Source organism: Colossoma macropomum, unplaced genomic scaffold, assembly GCF_904425465.1.
Source record: "Colossoma macropomum unplaced genomic scaffold, Colossoma_macropomum, whole genome shotgun sequence".
NCBI classification, from domain to species: Eukaryota; Metazoa; Chordata; class Actinopteri; order Characiformes; family Serrasalmidae; genus Colossoma; species Colossoma macropomum.
In genome coordinates this window covers 12,033,042-12,054,097 of record NW_023494785.1, presented here as the reverse complement: position 1 = coordinate 12,054,097, position 21,056 = coordinate 12,033,042, and the positions used below count along the sequence as shown (strand labels likewise).

At 39.3% G+C, this 21,056-nt stretch overlaps 1 protein-coding gene across 2 annotated transcripts in view; it reads left to right on the top strand.

Moving 5' to 3' along the window:
• LOC118816332 (piezo-type mechanosensitive ion channel component 2) overlaps window positions 1-21,056 on the top strand; it is a 144,086-nt gene that overhangs the window by 119,912 nt on the left and 3,118 nt on the right. The window contains exons 28-50 of one of the 2 annotated variants that reach the window (XM_036582860.1): window positions 380-469; window positions 1,830-1,948; window positions 2,408-2,479; window positions 2,657-2,760; window positions 4,837-4,957; window positions 5,714-5,782; window positions 6,770-6,936; window positions 8,656-8,852; window positions 10,888-11,055; window positions 12,282-12,707; window positions 13,509-13,767; window positions 14,212-14,394; window positions 15,018-15,267; window positions 15,885-16,026; window positions 16,212-16,359; window positions 17,035-17,249; window positions 17,364-17,522; window positions 17,771-17,918; window positions 18,365-18,553; window positions 18,744-18,836; window positions 18,958-19,127; window positions 19,652-19,768; window positions 19,854-19,933. In XM_036582860.1, coding sequence (XP_036438753.1) covers window positions 380-469; window positions 1,830-1,948; window positions 2,408-2,479; window positions 2,657-2,760; window positions 4,837-4,957; window positions 5,714-5,782; window positions 6,770-6,936; window positions 8,656-8,852; window positions 10,888-11,055; window positions 12,282-12,707; window positions 13,509-13,767; window positions 14,212-14,394; window positions 15,018-15,267; window positions 15,885-16,026; window positions 16,212-16,359; window positions 17,035-17,249; window positions 17,364-17,522; window positions 17,771-17,918; window positions 18,365-18,553; window positions 18,744-18,836; window positions 18,958-19,127; window positions 19,652-19,768; window positions 19,854-19,933 — 3,686 coding nt within the window. Of the gene's footprint in view, window positions 1-379; window positions 470-1,829; window positions 1,949-2,407; window positions 2,480-2,656; window positions 2,761-4,836; window positions 4,958-5,710; window positions 5,783-6,769; window positions 6,937-8,655; window positions 8,853-10,887; window positions 11,056-12,281; window positions 12,708-13,508; window positions 13,768-14,211; window positions 14,395-15,017; window positions 15,268-15,884; window positions 16,027-16,211; window positions 16,360-17,034; window positions 17,250-17,363; window positions 17,523-17,770; window positions 17,919-18,364; window positions 18,554-18,743; window positions 18,837-18,957; window positions 19,128-19,651; window positions 19,769-19,853; window positions 19,934-21,056 lie in introns of both variants that reach the window. The other variant, XM_036582857.1, reaches the window with a different exon arrangement.

Sequence of the window (21,056 nt, the reverse complement as noted above, 5' to 3'; positions counted from 1 at the left end):
TGTTATCATATAATTGCATTTGAATGAAGAATGTCCTTTCTCCACAATCCACTGTCACAGATTTGCATTGCTATATCACAATGTCACAACACATTGTTACATCCCTAACAGGTTTTGCCTTCTTCATTACCAAGGTATGTTAAAGCAGGATTGAGCGTGTGAGAAGCTGACCTAGATTTGAAAGTCTAGTTGTTTGTCCTCGACCACACTACAGCCAATTAGACTGGAGCTTGTGTTCAACTCATTTTGTAAACATAACAATTTCATTATGAGAGCATGCCAGACACACCAATCTGAATTGTGTTCTGTTTATTCTCTCTCTCTCTCTGTCTCTCTCTCTCTCTCTGCCTCTCTTTCTCTCTCTCTCTGTGTCTGTTAGAGGAGCTGAGTTGTTCCAGGCCACCATCGTGAAGGCGGTCAAAGCAAGAATCGAAGAGGAGAAGAAGTCCATGGACCTGCTGAAGAGACAGTATGTTTACCACACATTGAATAAAACTATTTTCATAATTCTAGTTATTGTCTCTCATTTTTTCTAGCTTATATTTGTGTATAATTTGTGTATAGTAATAGCAACCATTACATATTGATTGAAAACATTTTAAAGAGGCCCATTATACTGTATCTTGCAACCAGTGGGGCTCGAGGGCGGCATACAGTGTGCTCACTAATTATGGTTATGGGCTGTGAAAGTGTTTTAACCCTCTGAAGGCATGAATTATTGCTGTTTTGCTATACTTCTTAAATGTAAGTACGTGGTTGCATAAGTAATGACATGCAATGAATTACATTTAAATTCAAGTTATATTTTATATCGACAGGTTTTGAGTTTTCAGTTTCAAGAAAGATGTCTGTAAAGCAAGTACAGCAATAATTATTCATCAAATTCAGATCATAAGGAAATACACTGTATGTCCAATCGCTTGCGCATGTAACGTTTCTTCTGAAATCAAGGGTATTAATAGAGAGTTTCTCCACCTTTTCTGCAGTAACAGCCTCTACTTTTCTGTGACATCTTCACACTAGATGTTGGAACATTGCTGTGAGGATTTGATTGCTTTCAGCCACAAGAGCATTAGTGAAGTCAGGTATAGATGTTGGAAGATTAGGTCTGGATCACAAACTCCACTCTAGCTCATCCTAAATATATCACTTCAGATAACGCAGTTTTACTGCTCCACCACCCACTAGTGGGGGGCTTTATGCATTGGCTACAGTGACCTTAGACCCAGGTGTTCATATTTAGAAGGTGCATCCGGATATTTCCACCTCTTCTACAATGGAAAAGTACAACAGAATTTCTCTGCCAGTTTCAAAGAGCTGAGTGAGAAATTATTAGTATCAAATTACATCATGTTTCTGTTATCACTGGCAACAATAGTGACTGAGAGTTAATTGGTATACATTCCAAAACATTAGGAATTTGTCCCTCTGTAATGTCTCAGTCTCTTCTATAAACAGTGTGTCTGTAGTAGTGTTCTCTTAACTTTGTGTTAGAAGTGCCGCTCTGAGTCAGCACTAGAGTGTTTACAGGCCATCTGCAGCATGTTTGTGTGAGACAAAGAGGATCTTTCAGCACTGCCGGGCTCTGCCCTGCTTTTCTTTTCCTCCCGTTGAAAGATAAAGCACTTCTACACGTGCCTCGACACGAAATGACTTCTCACAACCTCTCTCCCCCATTAACTCCTACCGTTATTACTGTAATTGTGTCCAAGGGGAGAGCTCATTCAGCTCAACTCAATGAAACAGGACATAATACAGAGTCTCTCTTTCTCCCCACTCTCCCTCTCTCTTTCTTTCTCTCTCTCTCTCTCACTCCCTCTCTCTCTCAGGATGGACCGCATTAAGAGCCGGCAGCAGAAGTTCAAGAGGGGAAAGGAGAGGATGTTGAGTTTGGCTCAGGAAAGTGGTGAGGGCCACTCACTGGCCAAGGAGGAAGAGGATGATGAAGGTGTGCTGTATTGTGTGGCAGGATAAATATGGGACAGTTTTAGCAGAATGTATTTTAATATGTATTATACAGTATATGTATTTTGATATACTCAATACATGTTGAATTCCTTGCACACAAAATCTTACTACAAGCACTACTGTCGTCTTTACTTACAGTAATACATTTATACTGACTTTTTTGGTCTAAAAATATTAAGGTGGAAATGTTATCTAACTTTCCTTCTTTAAACAGCTTTGAAACAGCAGTTTTAAAGCATTCTGAAAGTTCAGAAAACACACAAGAGTTCGTAAATTCCACAGGTGCCTGAGCTTAACTGCTGCATTAAATGCATTGCGACTGAATCAAAAACATATGAAATCACACATACCAGAGCTTAGAACGAACTCTCTCTCTGCTCCGTATTGTTTTCAGCATTTCATGGGAATCATGTGTGCTGACCTGAATTGGTTTTTGCAGGAGAGGCGAGCAAAGAGACAAATAAAGGCAAAAGGAAGCAGTGGTGGAGACCCTGGGTCGATCACGCTTCTAGTGAGTGCTCACACTTTGCTCCACTTCTCCTCTTACTGTTGGCAGCCTTAAAGAGCAACAGCAACAAAAGCGAACCTCAAAGTGTCATGAAGAATGCAAACAATGGCGTTCTGTTTCTGTTTATACAATGTAAGTCAGTGAAACACTTGGCGTGTTAACTGCAGTCTGTTGTTGCAGTGGTGAGAAGTGGGAATTATTACTTGTTCGAGACAGACAGTGAGGAGGAAGAGGAAGAGGAAGATAAAAAAGAGGAAGAACCACCCAAAAGATCTGCCTTTCAAGTTAGTCATATGACACACTCAGCAACATTTGTTTCCTTTTTTTTTTGCTTTTCTGAATTTGACCTGTTGATTTTGGCCTGTAAACAATGTAAAAGCTGTAGTTTTAACCTTCATGGCTCTGCAGCACTAAGATCTCACAGTCGTTTTGTTCTCTCTGCACTTAACAATGTTTCTTTATTTGTCAGACCACTAATTACTCACTTCCCGTGTGGAAGCGTGGACCTGCCATAGTAAAGACTACTCGCCGTGTTCTTACTAACCCAGCCCCTACTTTGTCCTCCCTTGTAGAGAGCTATCCGAAAGTTTGCCTCTGCTTTGCTGGCTTTACCAAAGTCTGTCATTAAGCTACCCAAAACTATACTGCAGTATGCAATCAGGGCAGCCAAGGTACTTCCACCAGGCCTAATATATCTTTCCTGTCTCTGTACTCTGCACTATTGTACTGTGTATGACATCTCTCTGCTCCTTTGGCCTCTGCTAGCTGCTGTATTCTGATGCACACTGCATTTTCCATTCACTCCATTACGTTTCTATACTTACCTGTGAATTCTATTCTCACGGAGAGCTGGCTGAGCCCAAACGGCTCACCACTGAGGAACGTCTCGCAGCTCCACATGTCTGTCTTCCAGACAACTATGCAATTGGAGCCACATGGCCAGCTTTGCATGCGAAGGAAATGCAGTGTACTGTGCATTAACTGAAGGGGATGCATGAGAAGCAGCAGTATTTTTCAGGAGATCTTTGTTGTCATGGGTTGGGGTGTGTGTTGGTTGATGGGCGGGCTGTGTTTTTCTGCAGTGTAAACCACTTTTCTTTCACATAGCTAAAAGCATAAAACTAGTGAAATCCTCGTCACTGGATTAAAACACAACCTAAACCCGTTCTCACGTATTGTGTATACTCTTGCTGCCCACTGTTGACTGAATGTCTTTAACTCACAGTGTTTGCTTATTTTTACGTTTTCCGTTGTATTACACTCATTTATGAGGCTAGTTGTAGATCGCTCTGTAGTAAAGAGTGATGAGAGCTTGAAAATGACCCTTAGAAGTCAGGAGTTACAGTATTACAGTCGTTTTGCTATACCATTAATAAAAATGTGACCAAAATGTGAAGGATTTTTTTCTTTCTCTAAAACGAAACTGTACACACAACAATACATTTTCACCTCTACTACTTAAAGTACTGTGACAAAGTTAGAGCCCACCCAAAGTTAGAGCCCACCATTCATGTATTTGGTGTCTATTCAAAATGGCCATTAAGTACAAGTTATTAAATTTGCAGCATCAGGTAAAAAGCAGAAGACATATATTTAACAGAAAACCACACAGAAGCAACTATATATAAATGATTGTGTCTGTATTTAGTGTGTCCACTCTGTGTCCACAGCATCCATTCCTTTCAGGAGGCTTTTATTCATTACTTGTTTTTTTCAGTATTTTTCTTTTTTCCCTTTTCTCAGTAACAGCTTCTTGACAGCTACACATCCTTTCAGACCTACAGTGTTGAGTTGTCTTCCCACTATGGAAGGATGGACAGAAACACCTGTTGATTTTTTAAGCTCTGAAGCAAGAGTGGAGATTGATTTTCTCCTCTCTCTCGAAGATGAAAGCATTAAGTACTGTTTATCTGACAGTCATGGTACCAGATCTTTTTTTACCCCATTTTTGGAAACTCCTGTTTTTTCACTCACTTTTCCTTTGACTTTACCCTTCTACCCTGTCTAATCCCCTGAAAAATAAATTTGTTTTTGGCCATTTTGAATGTAAGGGAAATAAATATGGGGTGGTCTCATACATTTTGTAGCAATTTTTAGAATCCACACTTTTATATAATTTTTGGACTTTTATATTTAATGAGCTATGAGTGAGAAATATGAAATATCACATTATACCACCATTTTGTTATCATCAGTGATAGCAGCGACTTCTAAGGGTTCATTTTTCAGAGACCGCCAATTAAAAACTGATGAAGGAAATGAGCAATATTGTGTTGTTCTCAGCAACTCAATTCTTGGTTCTGTCTCTCACCTGTCAGTGTCTGTCCTTGGTAACACTCTGTAATGCTCTGTTTCTTTAGTTTGTGTACCATGCCTGGATTACTGACTCCAAAACAGCCATGAAGGAGCGCAACAAAGAGAGACGGCGATTCTGGCAGAGATATACTGAGGGACGCAAAACCAAGAAGGACCAGCGGGAAGGTACGCAAGAAATGCAATCCAGACATCTTGCAGGGGTGGACTGGCCCCACTCTCTCTGTGCTATACCATTACTGAAGAGGGATTCTGTCTGTTCCGCTCTCGCCTGCTGTAGCCATTTGTCTCTTTCTGTAGCTCAGTTTCGCTCCAAGCAGCATGCTCTGATCATGAATGGACATTTTGTATGTGTCTCATTGAGGAACTTCAAACGTGTCCTGATGGCTTCTCGCTGCGTTCTTTAAATGGAAGTCATGCTGTGACCAGTCCTGAATGTGGCCAACTCTGCATTAGCCCACTTCCTTCCAAGCCTAGGCATTCTTACAAGGGGCGTGCTGAGAAATGAAGAACGGCATGTTGCATTCGCTATGGTCAATTCATCCCATATGATGGCTGGACACAGTCTCAGGAGTCTCGCCAGTCAGCCAAGAACTTCAAATTTAGACTGAGTGCAGCAACTAAACCTAATAAAACCTTCAGTCAAAATACTAAAAATATGTAGCCTATTAGGATTGTATTCACATTTTTAGCCCTAGTCTGCTGAAAAAGTGCTATGCTGAAGTAAAGTCTCAAAGGAATAACAAGTATGTGGTATTTTTCTATTTTTGAGATGCTTGCAAATTTGAACTCAGCAGGTATTCAGATGATGCTGTATTAAGTTATTAAGGTTTGGTACGATTTGTATATAAACCAAAATATACATCGTACTTCCCTTTATTCATTAATAACTCTAAACTTTACATGTTTCCATCTTTCTAGCAGCTCATGTAGCCATTGAAGTGGGAGATCAGGAAGAAGATGTGGTTGAAGAAGAGAGATCAGATGGACCAGGTACATCAACCAGAAATTGCTGTTTTATTTATATGCTTACAACCAGCCCTGCTGGTGACATCCCATATAAATAAAAATAATGCCTGGCCACGTCGCATTGACGTGTGGGACAAGATCCTAATATGTGGCCATGACTTAGTAAGACATGGGAAAGAGACAATTAAGTCATGGCTATGACTTAGACGAGATCATGCCTTATTAAGGTATGGTCAAGGCTTAATTATCTCCTTCCCACATCTTACTAAGTCATGGCCATGCATTAGTATCTAGATCCCACACCTCACTAAGTCGTGGCCACAACCTAATTATCTCGTTTCCACTCCTTACTAAGTCATGGCCACACATTATTTTTATTTACAAGGGATGTCACCAGCAGGGCTCCGTTCAGTACTGACCACCCTTCATTTTTGTAAATTTCCAGTCAACACGACAATCAGATTATTCATTTTCAGCATCAGGAAAAAGCAGAAAACAAATGTTTAACAGAAAATTACACACAAACCTCATTTTGATAAACCACAATGTATTATCAAATTTTTCAGTATTCCATGTGTCCACAATTTGTCTTTTTTACAGCTTCTGATCTTTTCAGGAGTCTTGCTTTCGGGTAGTTCAAAGAAATCTACAGGGATATTTTCCCACACCTCCAAAGTTCAGTCTCAGAAGTTGGTTGCATTTTCTGCTTCTCATGATACCATTAACCCCACTGACAAATTTAGACTGATCAGTCCATGAAACCTTACTCCATACCTCAGACACTTGGTTTCAGTGTACTAATGCCAACTCTTCTTTTTTGCCTATTGCTTTTTCAATTTGTTGAGTTATCTTCTCACAGTGGAAGGATGGATAGAAACACCTGTGGAATTTTTTAGATCTGACTGGAAATTAAATAATGAAGGGTCTTTATTTTTAGTTAGTCTTTCGCTGACAGAGTACAGCAGCATCCTAACTAACGAAACCTAAAATATTATCTTTTTTCTCCTCCAGATAACATCCTTAAGCGTGTTTTTAACATAGTGAAGTTCTCCTGGGTACTATTCCTGGCTCTGCTGGACAGTTTTACAGCATGGCTCAACTCCATATGCCAAGAGCACATCGACATCTCCACTGTACTGCGCATCGAGCGCTGCATGCTCACCCAAGAGGTCAAAAAGGTACTGACATAAGCAGACTAGCCCTACTGAGCTTCACCAGTGTGGTGTAAATCAGTTGCTAGCTGAACAGATTTACTTTGGAAATACACAACACAATGTGCCTATTCAACTTGACTAACAAATATGGTGAAAATGCCATTTGCTTGGATAAACCGGACATCCTCCATTGAAGAAAAAGGAAGACAAATAACTAAAACAATTAGATTTTCAAACCATTTCTCAACAACTGTCACAAACAATGAGCCAAAACATTCCCCTAGCCAAAGCAAAGACAAGCTAAAATTTGCCACTTATTCCTGAAATAATAGCTTTAAACAGTTAAGAGCTTTATAAAGTTAAGAATTTTGGTTGCAGAGCCAATTAATGTCAGGAGAAATCATATAATCAACAAAGACCTGAGGTTATGATAGCACTCCCTGAAAAACAGCTTGCATAAATATACCCTACACAGAACAAAGTTTTCCATGTAGAGTATATTTATGCGAGGTGTGCACTTTATTCAGGTGTGCACAGTGCCCTCCACAAATATTGGCACCCCAGTAAAGATGAGCAAAATGGGCTGTAAAAATACATTCCTTTTTATTGTTTCTGATCCTTTTGATATTTCATTCACAATATTAACAAAAATGTCACCTTTATGTGAAGTACAGTGTAAAAGGTAGATGAAGTACTTTTCTGCATGACTGTCTGTGTCTACACCAAACCCATCTCTGATGTTTTTTTGCCAAAAACCTCTATTTTAGACTCATCTGACCATAGAACACAGTCCCACTGCAAGTTACAGTAATGTCTGCCAAACTGTGGGAGCTGGAGTTTGTTGGTCCTTTACAGCACAGGCTTTCTTCTGGCAACCCTCCCAAACAACATGTGGTCATATATGTGGTGTCAGATTGTAGTTCGGGAGACGTTCTGATTGCAAGACCTAACTAATGTCTGCAATTCTCCAGCTGTGATCCTTGGAGCTTCTTTTGCCACTTGAATCATCCTCGCTGTGCTTTGGATCAGTAAAGACATACATCCTCTTACTGGCAGATTCTTAACATTATATTATTATTATAAGAGGTACCCTAAACGTGGAAATGGGCATTTTCACCTGTTTACCTATTTTCTTGTAGCATTTCCTGATTTGTGCAGTTCAACAACCTTTTGTTGCACATCATTGCTTTGTTCTCTGATCCTTCTCACGGTGGTGGATGACTAAGGGAATTTGGACTGTGTGTCACCTCCATTTATACATCAGTGAAACAGGAAGTCATGGCTGACCACTTAAGTGTGCCGAGTCACTCAGGTGAACTTTAAAATGTGAATAGGTTTTTCACTTCAGTTCACTTCTTAGAGTTTTTTCACTTCAGTTCACTTCTTAGAATTTCTAAAGGTACCAACAATTGTGGCACACATAATTTTGAGAAAAATATTTATTTCATAACAACATTTTGTTTTTTTTTCTCCTCTGCATCATAGATTTTTGTCAAATTTGGTTTAAAAACCAAAAGGATAAACAGTAAATATTTTTTTTTACAGCTCGTTTTGCTCACGTTTACTAGGGGTGCTGATATTCGTGACAGGCACTGTACTTCATTTCTACATTAATGAAATATATCACTTTGGTATAATTTTGTCCCTTGGTTTATTTTCAATGAATTACATATTTTTCATGTTAAAATCATTATTTTTCATAATGAAGTGTGTTTACAGTAGTGCTGTCGCTGATGTGTGCAGGGGAACATTCCTTCGCGGGAGAGTATTCACATCTACTACCAGAGGCAGATGTGCAGAGCTGCTTCCTCTGAGTGTGTTCTGGAGGATACAGAGGGTCGGCCGTCCCAGGACAGCTTCATCCCACCTCTGCCCCAACAGCATCAGGCGCAGGGGTTGGACAGCATGGATTCTGTCCCCACTGGCGACAGTCTGTCCTGGTACAACACAGCACTGTCTAGCTCATACAGATAGATTTCTTCAACTTGACAGCTGCAACACTGCTGTGTTGTGTTTCTTCATTCTAACATAGTTGATTAATGTTGATTAGAACTGAGCATTCTAAAGCTCTGCACTGCAGGACGTGAGGAAAAAACATGTCCAGTTTGTGAACTTTGAGCTCATTGATTGTGAACGACTTAAAGGGACAAGTTATTTCTGTTGTTTGCTTCCTAACAGCAACATTAGCTATCTGCCTTCTTTCTGCATTTACCAGCTAACCAAAAAAATACAAAACCATCCAAACAGTCCCAAAAATCCACCCCAAAGCAGTTTTTCGAAAGTTCCTCCCACCTTAAAGACACATCATCAGAAGAAGGGTTTTAAACAGGAAAATCTCACTTAGATTTCTTAGGCACTGTTGTAGGAGGCAAGTAAGCATGTTTACAGCAGATGTAGTGATGGTTACATTTTGAATTTTGGCGTAAGTGTCCATTTAAAAGCACTTCAATTTATCCAAACTTTCAGTACACAGCCCAGTTTGTTAAAGCTGTGGTAACTGTGCAAATTTAAATAACTTATTCTTAGGTGGGACTTCCCCTCAAGTCTTCAACCTACCGTCATCATTAGTGTGATTGCAATTACTGTAAACGTGTCTGAAATCCTGGCACTGGGGACCACCAAGTTGTTGTGTAACAGAAAATGAAATTAATGGCAGCATAAGTCAAGTTTGTTTAAGTGTTAGCTTTCAGCCCAATTAAATTAAAGTAAGCTTTTGATTAGGTTCTCAGTCAGAGGAGATCCGGTACGTGTTCATTACAGCCTTTCTCTGCTGACAGAGCGCTTTAGCCACGTCTCAGATTTACTTTAGCTTCAGATTTACCTCCAGGGAAACCACTCTATTGTTGTCTCAAACAGAAAGCAAAGGTTTAGCCCTAAGCCTGACTTACGTTTTCTATAGAAACCAGTCATATTAGTCAGAATTCACCCTATTGTGCTCTAATTACTCCATTATCTCAACTTCTTCCACTTGGCCTCAGTTTTGAACAAGTTCTTAGATTTTCTGAATAGTGACTCTGTAACATAACAAGTCTGGACCAGCTGTTAGTTATGTTTTTTGCATATCTCTACTGTCAAAAAATCTGAAATGGAAAATTTATAAAAAAGGAAATGGCATTTATTGTATGCTAAAGGGGTCGTATCCTACGTTTTTCCTGTATTTTCTTGTACCGTCTATGAGTTTTATATGGTTTTATGTACCAAAAATTATCCTAATTAATTTTTACATGACTGTTTTCCAACCTCTTTTGTTACTGTTCTTTTAAGATTGATATATGTAAATGAGCTCTGTTCTGATTGGCAGCCCTGTATTGTGCCTCATTCAAAAAGGAGGCCAAATTGAAATATTCCTTGAAACTACAATGTGAATGGGCTGGGTAAAGTGCTGTAGCTTGAACAAGTGGACATACAGAAATTTGTTGTTTTTTGTGACATCACAAAAAACAGCGAATTCAAAATGGCTTGTTTATGCAGCTTAATTTCCATATATAGTCTGTATAGACTGTGGACTGAAACTGTAACACTGTTTACATAAAACATCAAACTCTTTCATTTGAAAGTAAAGTAAAAAGATTTTCTTATTTATCGTAAGGAATTTTGGACTATTTTCTATTTCCATGTTCATTTATATTCAAATAATATAAATAATAATAGTTACAAAGTTTTACTGTGACAGTACAACAACTTTACAAAGTGAAATGTACAATTATAAATCACCTCATTAAACTATGGTGCTTGTGTCAGGTGTGGTGGTGTGTTTGACGCTGGCCAGTCATAAAAATTTATTCCCAAACTGCTGAGCTGAAAACAACTAAAACAAGAAAACAGCTGAGCTGCACTGTGACTCAGCTGTAGCACTGTGTCTGATTTCAGTCATAATCATTAAGCCTTCAGTCACAGAGATGACTGTGGTTATAATAAGCCAGTTTATTTATACGAATGTTTGTGTGTAATTATGTTCCCTGAATGTTTTCGTAGTGTGTACACTGAGTCCACGCTGCTCTACACTCAGTCCACACTGGAGTCCAGTGAGGCAGCCACTGACTGCGTGCCCAGGACCAGTGAACGTGCTCGGCCAAGACTCTGCCGCCTGCCGGGTCTGGACTTGTCCTCATCCGCAGACAGTGCAGCCAGCACTGCCCCCAGGTAAAAATAATGTGTAGGAAGCTGTAGAAAATTTAGAAATTTCCTGAATGATGACAAGAGGGGTAAATGATTCGAAAATAAAAAAAGGTGTATAGAATTGAGAATGAATACAAAAATAATAATAAAATATTCAGAATGCTTCAGTAGTCATTCAGCGGTCAAAAACATATAAAAAGATCTTTTGCTGTCAGTTTATCTGCACTGAGATTTTAGAATCCTCTACATCTCTTCATCACATCTGCCTAGGCCTATAATGCAGATAAAAACATCTATAAATTTCATTCCTACCTTTTGAATTGGTCTTACAGACTTATGTTGTCATAATATCAACGGCAGCATTAAATTCAGGTGCATCACAAATCCATCACAGTTCCTAAGTTAGGAATCCTGTTTTTTATTACATAACATTAGCAATCCGGTTAGCTTGCTAGCTGATGTACTGCTGATTAATAACAATGACTAACAGAAGCTGTGCAATTATGTAAATTTATAACTGGCAAATTTGTGCATTGCTTATGACTGGATGCTAATGCAGTTCTTATAAATTACAATTTAAATTACTGATAACTTTTCAGCATTTTTTATCCAGATCAACTACTTCTTGTTTTTCCAGCTAAAAGCCAAAACAACAGCATAACATTAAAACCACTTACCAATATATTTTAGCTTTTCTCCTCATTTCTTTTTCTTTACAATTTTTGGCTGCAGATGCGTTTGTGCTATTTTGAGACATGATTAACCAAAATCAAATCAATTTTTTTTCCATCACTCAAGCATCTGAAACAACAGAATGGCACAGTAATAACCAAGAAGTTGCTAGGGGGCTCCGCATTGGCAATAGGGCCCTAAGCAGCTGCTGATGTCGCTTATTAGGTAGAGCCAGCAATGCACAGGACTAGCATATTACAGTCATTTTATACATTTGTCTGCTAGAAGTTTGGTTTCACTTATTGACTTTTTAACAGTGATTTCAAGGTTTTGAACAATGTAAAATTTGGAGCTGAAACAGAGCTGATGAAAAATGATGCTGCTTCATAGGTTTAGGGACCGCTCAGGACTGGTTTGAGAGCCACTGGTCTAAACTTTCTTCTTACACCGAAGTTTGAACATGCTGCCCTCTAGTGGTGCAGTTCTGTAGTACATCACATAATGCGTAGATACTGATAGACTTTAGTTCAGTTCTTTCGGACTGCTGAATTCTTTTTCCCTTTATTTCCCTGTTCTAGTGAAGTCACACAGTGCACAGCGCTGTGCTCTCGGCAGGGCACTGGTGACACCATTGAAGAGCCAGACGACCCCAGAGAAAGACTGCAACCTCAACCTCCGGGTGACATGTGGCCCAAAACCTCAGACAGCCGGCGCTGTAGCATCGAGGGTCAGACCCCAGAGGGTGCCTCAGCTTTGGACTGGGACAGCGCACTAGCCGCAGAGCAGGACACGTGGCCCCAGCTAAGCAGATTCCCCTCTGAGGCAGATATTCCTCCCTCCTACAGCAGGGCCACAGGACTGGACTCAGTGTGCGATATAACAGCTCACTCTGAGGGGAAGAGGCTCAGGATAAACACTCCTGATGACAGAGCTGCAAGCCAGGGGGACATCACCCTGCCCTCACTGAGCCATGAGCTAACAGCCAGCGAACTGCTGCACAGCAGGTAAGAACTACCCAAAGCAAATACTGACCTTAGATCAGACATTTTAAACAAACTTAATCCCTTAAACTCTAAGAACCTGATGACCCACACTTCAATTCAACACAAGTCTCAAAAACAATAACAGAATAATAAGCGCAGAATTTAAAGGATTCATAAATATGATACATTATAAACAGGCTGATTAGGCAAGAATCTTTGGCCTGAACCCGAATTCAGCCCAGGAATTGTCTGCCTGGCATTGTATTTCTGTTCTGTTCTGTACTGTATTTTTGATACAAATGAGCATGTTGTCTTCACTGATTTTCAATCTAGGTTAATTATGAGGAAAACGATATCACACGTAAATATTTATGTCAGTAGTTATGACAATGTTACGTTTCAGGTGTTTAAATTTGGAACAAAGTTTTCAGGATGTGGTTTTCAAAATGTGCTTGAAAATATAGTTTGAAAAATCATTAGTTGGCCAAAACCTGCACTTGATGAACACCTTCTATCACATAAAGTATTACTAATGATGTTTTCTGTTAACAAAACCAAATAGGAAAACTCAAATAAAGGCATTATCTCCAAACATGTTACATGTAATGTAAGTGTAACCTTGTCCTGTAGCACCCCCTAGTGGATATTTCTCTTCAAAACTGCAACAAAGCATTGGAGCAGTAGACTGTATAGTGTAGTTTTATAGATATGTATGGTAATGGTAGCAATCATCCAGCTGCATCTCATCACTCCTCAAGCACTCTGTGTCCTACATCTCACCTTGACTACAGTGTTTGATCAGTTATTGTGTTCCTCCTTCAGGATGTTCTATGATGAGGAGCTGGAGGAGTCCGAGCGCTTCTACAGCTCCCAGCCTCAGGTCCTGCAGCTGTGCTACGCTCTATACAACATGCTGGTGGCCCACTCTGAGATGGTGTGCTATCTGGTCATCATCCTCAATCACATGATCTCAGCTTCAGTGGCCACGCTGGTGCTGCCCATCCTCATCTTCCTGTGGGCAATGCTGTCCGTGCCCCGGCCCAGCAAACGCTTCTGGATGACCGCTATAGTCTATACTGAGGTACAGCTCCAGTAACACTCATCTGCATTCAGTAAACAAGATGGCTGTAATTTCCCTCAAAGTTATACCACAGTTTCTTTGTCATATTATTGATATTTATGATAAAGAAATTAATTAACGAGAAAGTTCATTTGCGTTCCACAAAGAAAATAATTCCATTAAATGGTCTGTAATCTGGTGGTGGTTGCTACGTTGCTAAGCAAGTGATACTTTGAAACTTTGCTGTTAGAGTCTGAATGCTGTTAGAGAGATGTTGGTGCACATATAATGCTGCTCAGCCAATCAAATTGTGAGGTCAGAACTATGGAAGAATAATTGTTGTTTTTAAATCACAGCTGAGATAACATCTTGAATATCTCTCTGTAAGTATGGATGAAGTGTGACTATGCATATAAACTTTAATTTCAGCTTTAACCTGTTTGTTTTCTTTTTTTTCACACCCAGGTGACAATCGTAATAAAATACTTTTTCCAGTTTGGATTCTTCCCCTTCAATCAGAACATAGAGCTGGACAAGACCAAACCCTTTCATCCTCCAAATATTATAGGAGTGGAGAAGAAAGAGGGCTATGTACATTATGACCTGGTTCAACTGCTGGCACTCTTCTTCCATCGCTCCATTCTTAAGGTAGTACAAATATCACATTTAAATATTACATCTGTACACTAATAAGATATTGCCATTGGTCTGCTGTGGTCAGATCTTGAGTTTGATCTTGAGTTTGATTACTGATATTTATTATTAGTTTTGAGGCAATGATGATGCAAAAGTCATCTATTAGCAGGTATTGTTGTAATAGCTGTCTTGTTTTTGCAGTGGTTTGCAGCTATTGTTAGGTTCCAGAATAAGGTGAAGTCATCAAAGTATCAGTATGGAGAGATACTGGCACTCAGAGAATTTCTGTCAGCCAATCACATTGCAAAGTCATAACTTACTGTGGTGTAATATTTATAGTTTGCTATCTTGCTGTCCTAACTGTATATTTGACTGTTCGTGTTCTTCTCTACTGTAATTTTTTTTTTCTCTAATGTAATTTGCCTTCATCCCAAACTCATCTTTACTATTTGTATTAGTTTTGGTATTCAGAGCATTATCATTTGAACAAAAAAGATGATATACATGGTCACCAAGTCAAATCGACTTGACAGCACTTCATAATATAACAATACGACAACATTATGACAATATTTATATAATAATTTGAACAGCTGTGTCACATCTGGTGTTTGTACTCTTTCTCTCTGGTTCAGTGTCATGGTCTGTGGGATGAGGATGAGCCCAGGTCAGGAGGTAAAACTGCAGTGGCCAATCACACAGACTCAGACAGTGAGGAGAGATCCAGAGTCCGGCCAGAGAGGAGCTCCCTCAGCCGTGAGGCTTCAGTGGAGTCCACACACATCCGCATGTCCAGAAAACGCTCACATACTCATTCTGCTGTCCGCCGACAAAGCTCCAGTGCAGGATCACACATTTCCCGCCGCTCAGTGCACTCCAGAGGAGGTGAGCATGCTCAGCTGGAATGGAATGTGGATAGTATGGGCATGGATGCAAGAAGCACACTTTTTGTATTGTATGGGCACCGTTAACTCTTTAAACTACAGGCTTATTATTCAGTTATTGATCTTCAGTGTCATTATTCAATTAGCAATCTTCAGTATTTTTCATGTATGAATCTTCAGGCATGTTATTCAGTAACTACCACAAATTACTCAGTAACTACTATGTAACTACAGTGTAAGTTATGCAGCTATGAGAGTGAGGAACAAAAGCCTGGTTATGTTGGTATTTTTTTAGAGTTTAAGGTTTAAGAATCTTCTCTCTTTTTGTAGAATTGACCCTTAAACAGTTAATCAAGAGCCATACTGGCTGACAGGGCAGACCAAACAATCACTCACCCACTCACCCAGTATAACACCTCAAATTCAACTAAAGTTAATTTTATGAATGACTTATGTGTTTACATTGAGTCCAGGCTATTAACTCAATTATTATGCATTGTTATTCAGTAATTACTGAGTAATAAGCCTTAGTATGTTGACGTCTGTGAGTTCTTTGGAGTTAAATAATATTTTAAGTAATATTTTAAATTTGTCTCACTTCCTGTGTTTCTGTCCTAGTTTCTGTAGGCAGTTCAGGCACAAGGTCCAGTGTGTGTCGTGCCGGCAGTGTGTTGGGTGTTCAGCAGAAGAGTCGTAAAGAGCTCATTCTGGAGAAACTTCGAGAGCAACTCATCAAAGCCAAGAAATTCACTGTCCACACGTAAATCCATCTCTTAAAACTTCTGTATAGTTCTCCATTCTCAACAGCTTCTCCATTTCTCTCAATTTAAATGCATTGCATTGAATCTTCAGTGATGCACTGGGTCCAACATTTTTATTTAGGATCACACTAAATTCATTTAGGATCACACTAAATCTTCTTCTCCAACATGTGTTTTGTTCCAGAACCCTGGAGATCTATATTCCTATCCGTCAGTTTTTCTACAACCTGATCCACCCAGAGTACAGCGCAGTGACAGACGTCTATGTCCTCATGTTTCTAGCTGACACTGTCGACTTCATTATCATTGTTTTTGGATTCTGGGCCTTTGGGGTATGTCACTGCATTTATCACAGAGCAACTGAGTGTGACAGACTAGACGCAAAACTGCACTGACAGATTTTTCCTGAGTATCTTGTTGAAGACAGAAAGGCGCTGAGCATTTTGATGGCTTATATATGGAGGCATAATCCACACTTTATTAAAACACGTGTTTGCATTTGCATTTTTATGTATAGCAATGTGAAGCAACATAATCCTTTATTTGAATTCAAACACTAATTAGAAAATGCTTATTGATTTAATAGCTCAAACTCTACTGCTCACTGAATTATTTCAAGGCCCTTAAATCCCATCTTTCTATATATACAGTTGTTTTCAAAAGTATATATTTATAATAATTTGTAAATACAGTACTGTGCAAAAGACTTTGGCATCTAAGCACTTTGTGTAAAACTAATTATCTCAGCAGTAAGTGTGTTTTGGCTTGTGAGCTAGATGTTGTGAGCTCCTGTAGGTCCTCAGCCATCACACAGTTTTATTAAATTCCATCACCAGCACACCTGATTTAACATTATCTCTCCATGTGGAGAGATTTGGAAATGGTTAAATATGTAAATGCAATATTTATTGTATTAATATAATTTGTATTTATTCTAATATTAGTGTAATAAATACTTAAAAACTTGGCTGCCTAAGATGGTACATTATGTCTCCATCTCTTTGTAGAAACACTCTGCTGCTGCAGACATCACGTCCTCTCTGTCTGAGGATCAGGTTCCAGAAGCATTTCTGGTGATGGTCCTGATCCAGTTTGGTACTATGGTGGTGGACCGAGCGCTCTACCTGAGGAAGACTGTTATGGGGAAGGTCATCTTCCAGGTCATCCTGGTGTTCGGCATCCACTTCTGGATGTTTTTCATACTTCCTGGCGTCACTGAAAGGCAAGCCTTCTATTACTGTAAAACCAGAAGTTCCTTTAAATTTGCTATACATTACAGACTCAAACAGATCACAAAATCACCCTTATGGTTTTAACTGTCCTTTTATTCTGTTAGGCGTTTCAGTCAGAACATGGTGGCCCAGCTCTGGTACTTTGTGAAGTGCATCTACTTTGGCTTGTCAGCTTACCAGATCCGCTGTGGCTACCCTACACGAGTGCTGGGCAACTTCCTGACCAAGAGCTATAATTACGTCAACCTTTTCCTGTTTCAGGGGTGAGAGCCCTGTGTACTTATTGTCAAACCAAGTTACCATGACAGAGCACACTTCTACATTTATCATCACATAAATGTGGGATTTCTGAAGGGAAATTCCACTCACTTAGTTCTGATTCAGAACAGGCTCAATGAGTTATGTTGGGTTAGTGGAAATAGTATTTATGTTGATTTATCAGACTCATCAACCAGATGTTATATTTCCATTTATTCCTACTTCATTCACTCATGTCTGTTCGGGTTTGCAGGTTCCGGTTGGTTCCGTTTCTGACAGAGTTGCGGGCTGTGATGGACTGGGTGTGGACAGACACTACTCTCAGTCTGTCCAGCTGGATCTGTGTGGAGGACATTTATGCACATATATTTGTGCTCAAGTGCTGGAGGGAGTCAGAGAAAGTGAGAAAGATTCATTATTAATTCTTACAATGTGTTTAATATTGTAAAAATGTTCTGTTCTGCTGTTGTGCTTGTTTTTGATTAGGTAAGAAGTACTTTGTGGACTGTAACTCACTTACTCATTCACTTAATCACTAACGTTTAGCAGGCTGAAGGTTCTCCACAATGGGGAGCTATTAGCACTGAAGTAGCTTTTGGTGCTTTATAAGTGGTGCTTCGCATTAGTGACACTGTCACTGCTTGTGTGCAGCACTTTGAGCTCCTTTTTATCCATGATGGTAAATAAAAATGTACTTATTCACCCATTTAGAAGCATAAAGTTTTTGTTTACTCACAGTTTTTGCAATGTCTGATGATCACTTTTTTATATTTAAGTTATAAAGTGACAGACACGGTCAACTGTCAGGATTGTGACACAGTATTTATGTGTGTATGTGATTTGTCAGAGGTATCCTCAGCCACGTGGACAGAAAAAGAAGAAGGTAGTGAAGTATGGGATGGGTGGTATGATCGTGATGTTGCTGATCTGCATCGTCTGGTTCCCCCTGCTCTTCATGTCTCTGGTCAAATCAGTGGCTGGCGTTGTCAACAAACCTCTAGATGTGTCCGTCACCATCACTCTGGGAGGATTTCAGGTACATATTCACAGTAGGCAAACCAGTGCATTATAGAACACTGCTCAGATTCAGCATCAGTGGATTGATTAAATTTGGAGAAGCTGGGAACACTTGGGAAAAGAAATGTGGTACTCACACTAATGATGTACACTGCATTATCTGAACCTGTAAGTTTGCTTTACTGACCTGTTTGCCGTGTGTTTTCCAGCCAATCTTCACAATGAGTGCTCAGCAGAATCAGCTAAAGGACATGACTGAAAGACAGTTCTTAGAGTTCATGAATTCATACAACTACATTCCAGTATGTTGGCACCTGATTTAGTTTGCTTTCATAGCATCCCCTGCTATCTCATTTCTTATGGCATCAAAAACCATACATGAAATCATACATGCAATACATGGATCCTCTTTCTTCTCCTCAGGGTGCAATGCAGTTCTTAGAGGCATACACTGCTGAGGACGTGACAGTAGCTGAGTTAGAGGGAAGTTCTAACTCACTGTGGACCATCAGCCCACCCAGCAGGAAGAACCTGATGGATGTACTAAGCAAAGAAGACCAATTTCCTGTTACCATGTCCTGGACTATCCAGAGGTAGTCTTCATAACGTCTTTTATGATTTGAGAACTTCCTGTGAACCATTACTGAGCTCTCTCATGACTGACTAGGTATACCTGGTTGTGTCCTTGGGCAAGGCACTTAACCCCCCACTGCCCCAGGTGGCGCTGCTCTGCTGGCGATGCTGTGCTGCTCCCCGATTGGGCATAGTTAGGCAGCAAAATGACAAATTTCCCTTATAGGACCAATAAAGTACATAACATAACATGGGCCTGCAGTCTTTCCTCATACTGCAGCGGGTTTTGGAAGGTGTGGTCCGAACTTGCAAAATCTTATTTTCTATTTTTATAATAATAATTATAATGACAGTGATAAACATTTAAACTCAGTAGCATTTATCTGCATTTTACTGATACTTTCCTTCAAGAGGACTTTCTCTCAGGCATGGTTAAGGTCCATAATAATAATAATAATAATACTAATAATAATAGTAATAATAATAATAATACTAATAATAATAATAAAAGATTCTCAGTATTTTTCTGCTTTTTGACTGACAGGAACCTCAGTCTTGGAGCAAAGGCTGAAGTTGCCATGGACAAGCATGTTACATACCTGGACACGAATACAAAACAGGAGTTAATAGATTTGCTAAATGGAACAAGGAACAAGGCTGTGTAAGTGAACTGCAGAGCTCAATTTAACCAGCAATACCACTCATGTGCGCAAAGGCATCTAATTTGTGTTGTATTTCGTTCACAGAGTAATAGAACAAGTCTTCCCCTGCTATATACGAGCACCCAGTGACTCCAATGCTAAACCTATTGATCAGCTTTATGGAGGTAAAGTATGAATCTAAAGAGAAGTATTACTAGCTGATTTTTTGGGGGTTACTACACATTTTTTCTCTACTTTTAATAACTTGAATTCTACTGACATAAGAGGAAGACGTCCACACTCTACAAGGAAAATGAGATACATTCTAGCAAAAAAAGCCAGACACTGACAGAGCAAATGTTTGAGCTTCTTACTGTCATTAGTGCTGATGAAGCAGCTCTGTAGGCCTACAATTTTTTAACACTCAGCCAAACTGCCATCAGCTTTACAGAAGCTGTTAAGAGCTTTTTAAAGTGACAGTACCTCAATATCAGAACATGTACTGATGAAAAAGATAAAACAAATACATTTCAGAGTTCTCTTCAACAGGTACATCATTTCAAACAATCAAAAGAAACTTCTTTAAAAAAATCAGTTAAGCTTGAGATCCTCTTACAGAACACAAGGACTGAAAGTCACAGATTCTTCAAAATTTCTGCATAATTCAATTGTTATAAGCAATTGATGTAAACAAAGTCATTTGGAGTGGTTTGATATGAAATAGTGCATTGTGGAGAAATGTATTGACTTTTTTTTTTTACAGTAGTTGTTACAGGAGTCATGATGTCTACAACACAAATATGGCCATTTTATTTTACTATTTACTATTACTTTTTACAACCAGTGAACTTACATGTATCTTCTGAGTTTGTATATGTAATGTTGGTAATGGTAAAATGGTGGTAAATCTAAAAAAATAAAGTTTTCTTTGGAGACTGTTTTGCCTTAAAACACTGATGCTGAACGCTTTCTCTCCACCATTAAATGGATTTTAAAATATATTTTAACATACCTTATCTCCAAACTGTCATAAAAACTTTCTGTGAAGTAGCTCTTTAAGGTATCAAATACTTTAGATGGGATGCCAGGTTCCTATCAGCAGCACTCTGTAAATTTCTCTCTTTCTTCTTAACCATTTAAATATGCAGGAATTTTGAGAAGTCAGTGGAATTCTGAGTTCATAAATCCACAAGGCTTTCCTCTGTAATCATTTTTTATCTTGATGTCAGCCTTCTATGTGCCAGGAACCTCTCAATGAGAAATAGAGAAACTCCTCCACTGTTGCACTGTTTAGATGGTCCCTTATTG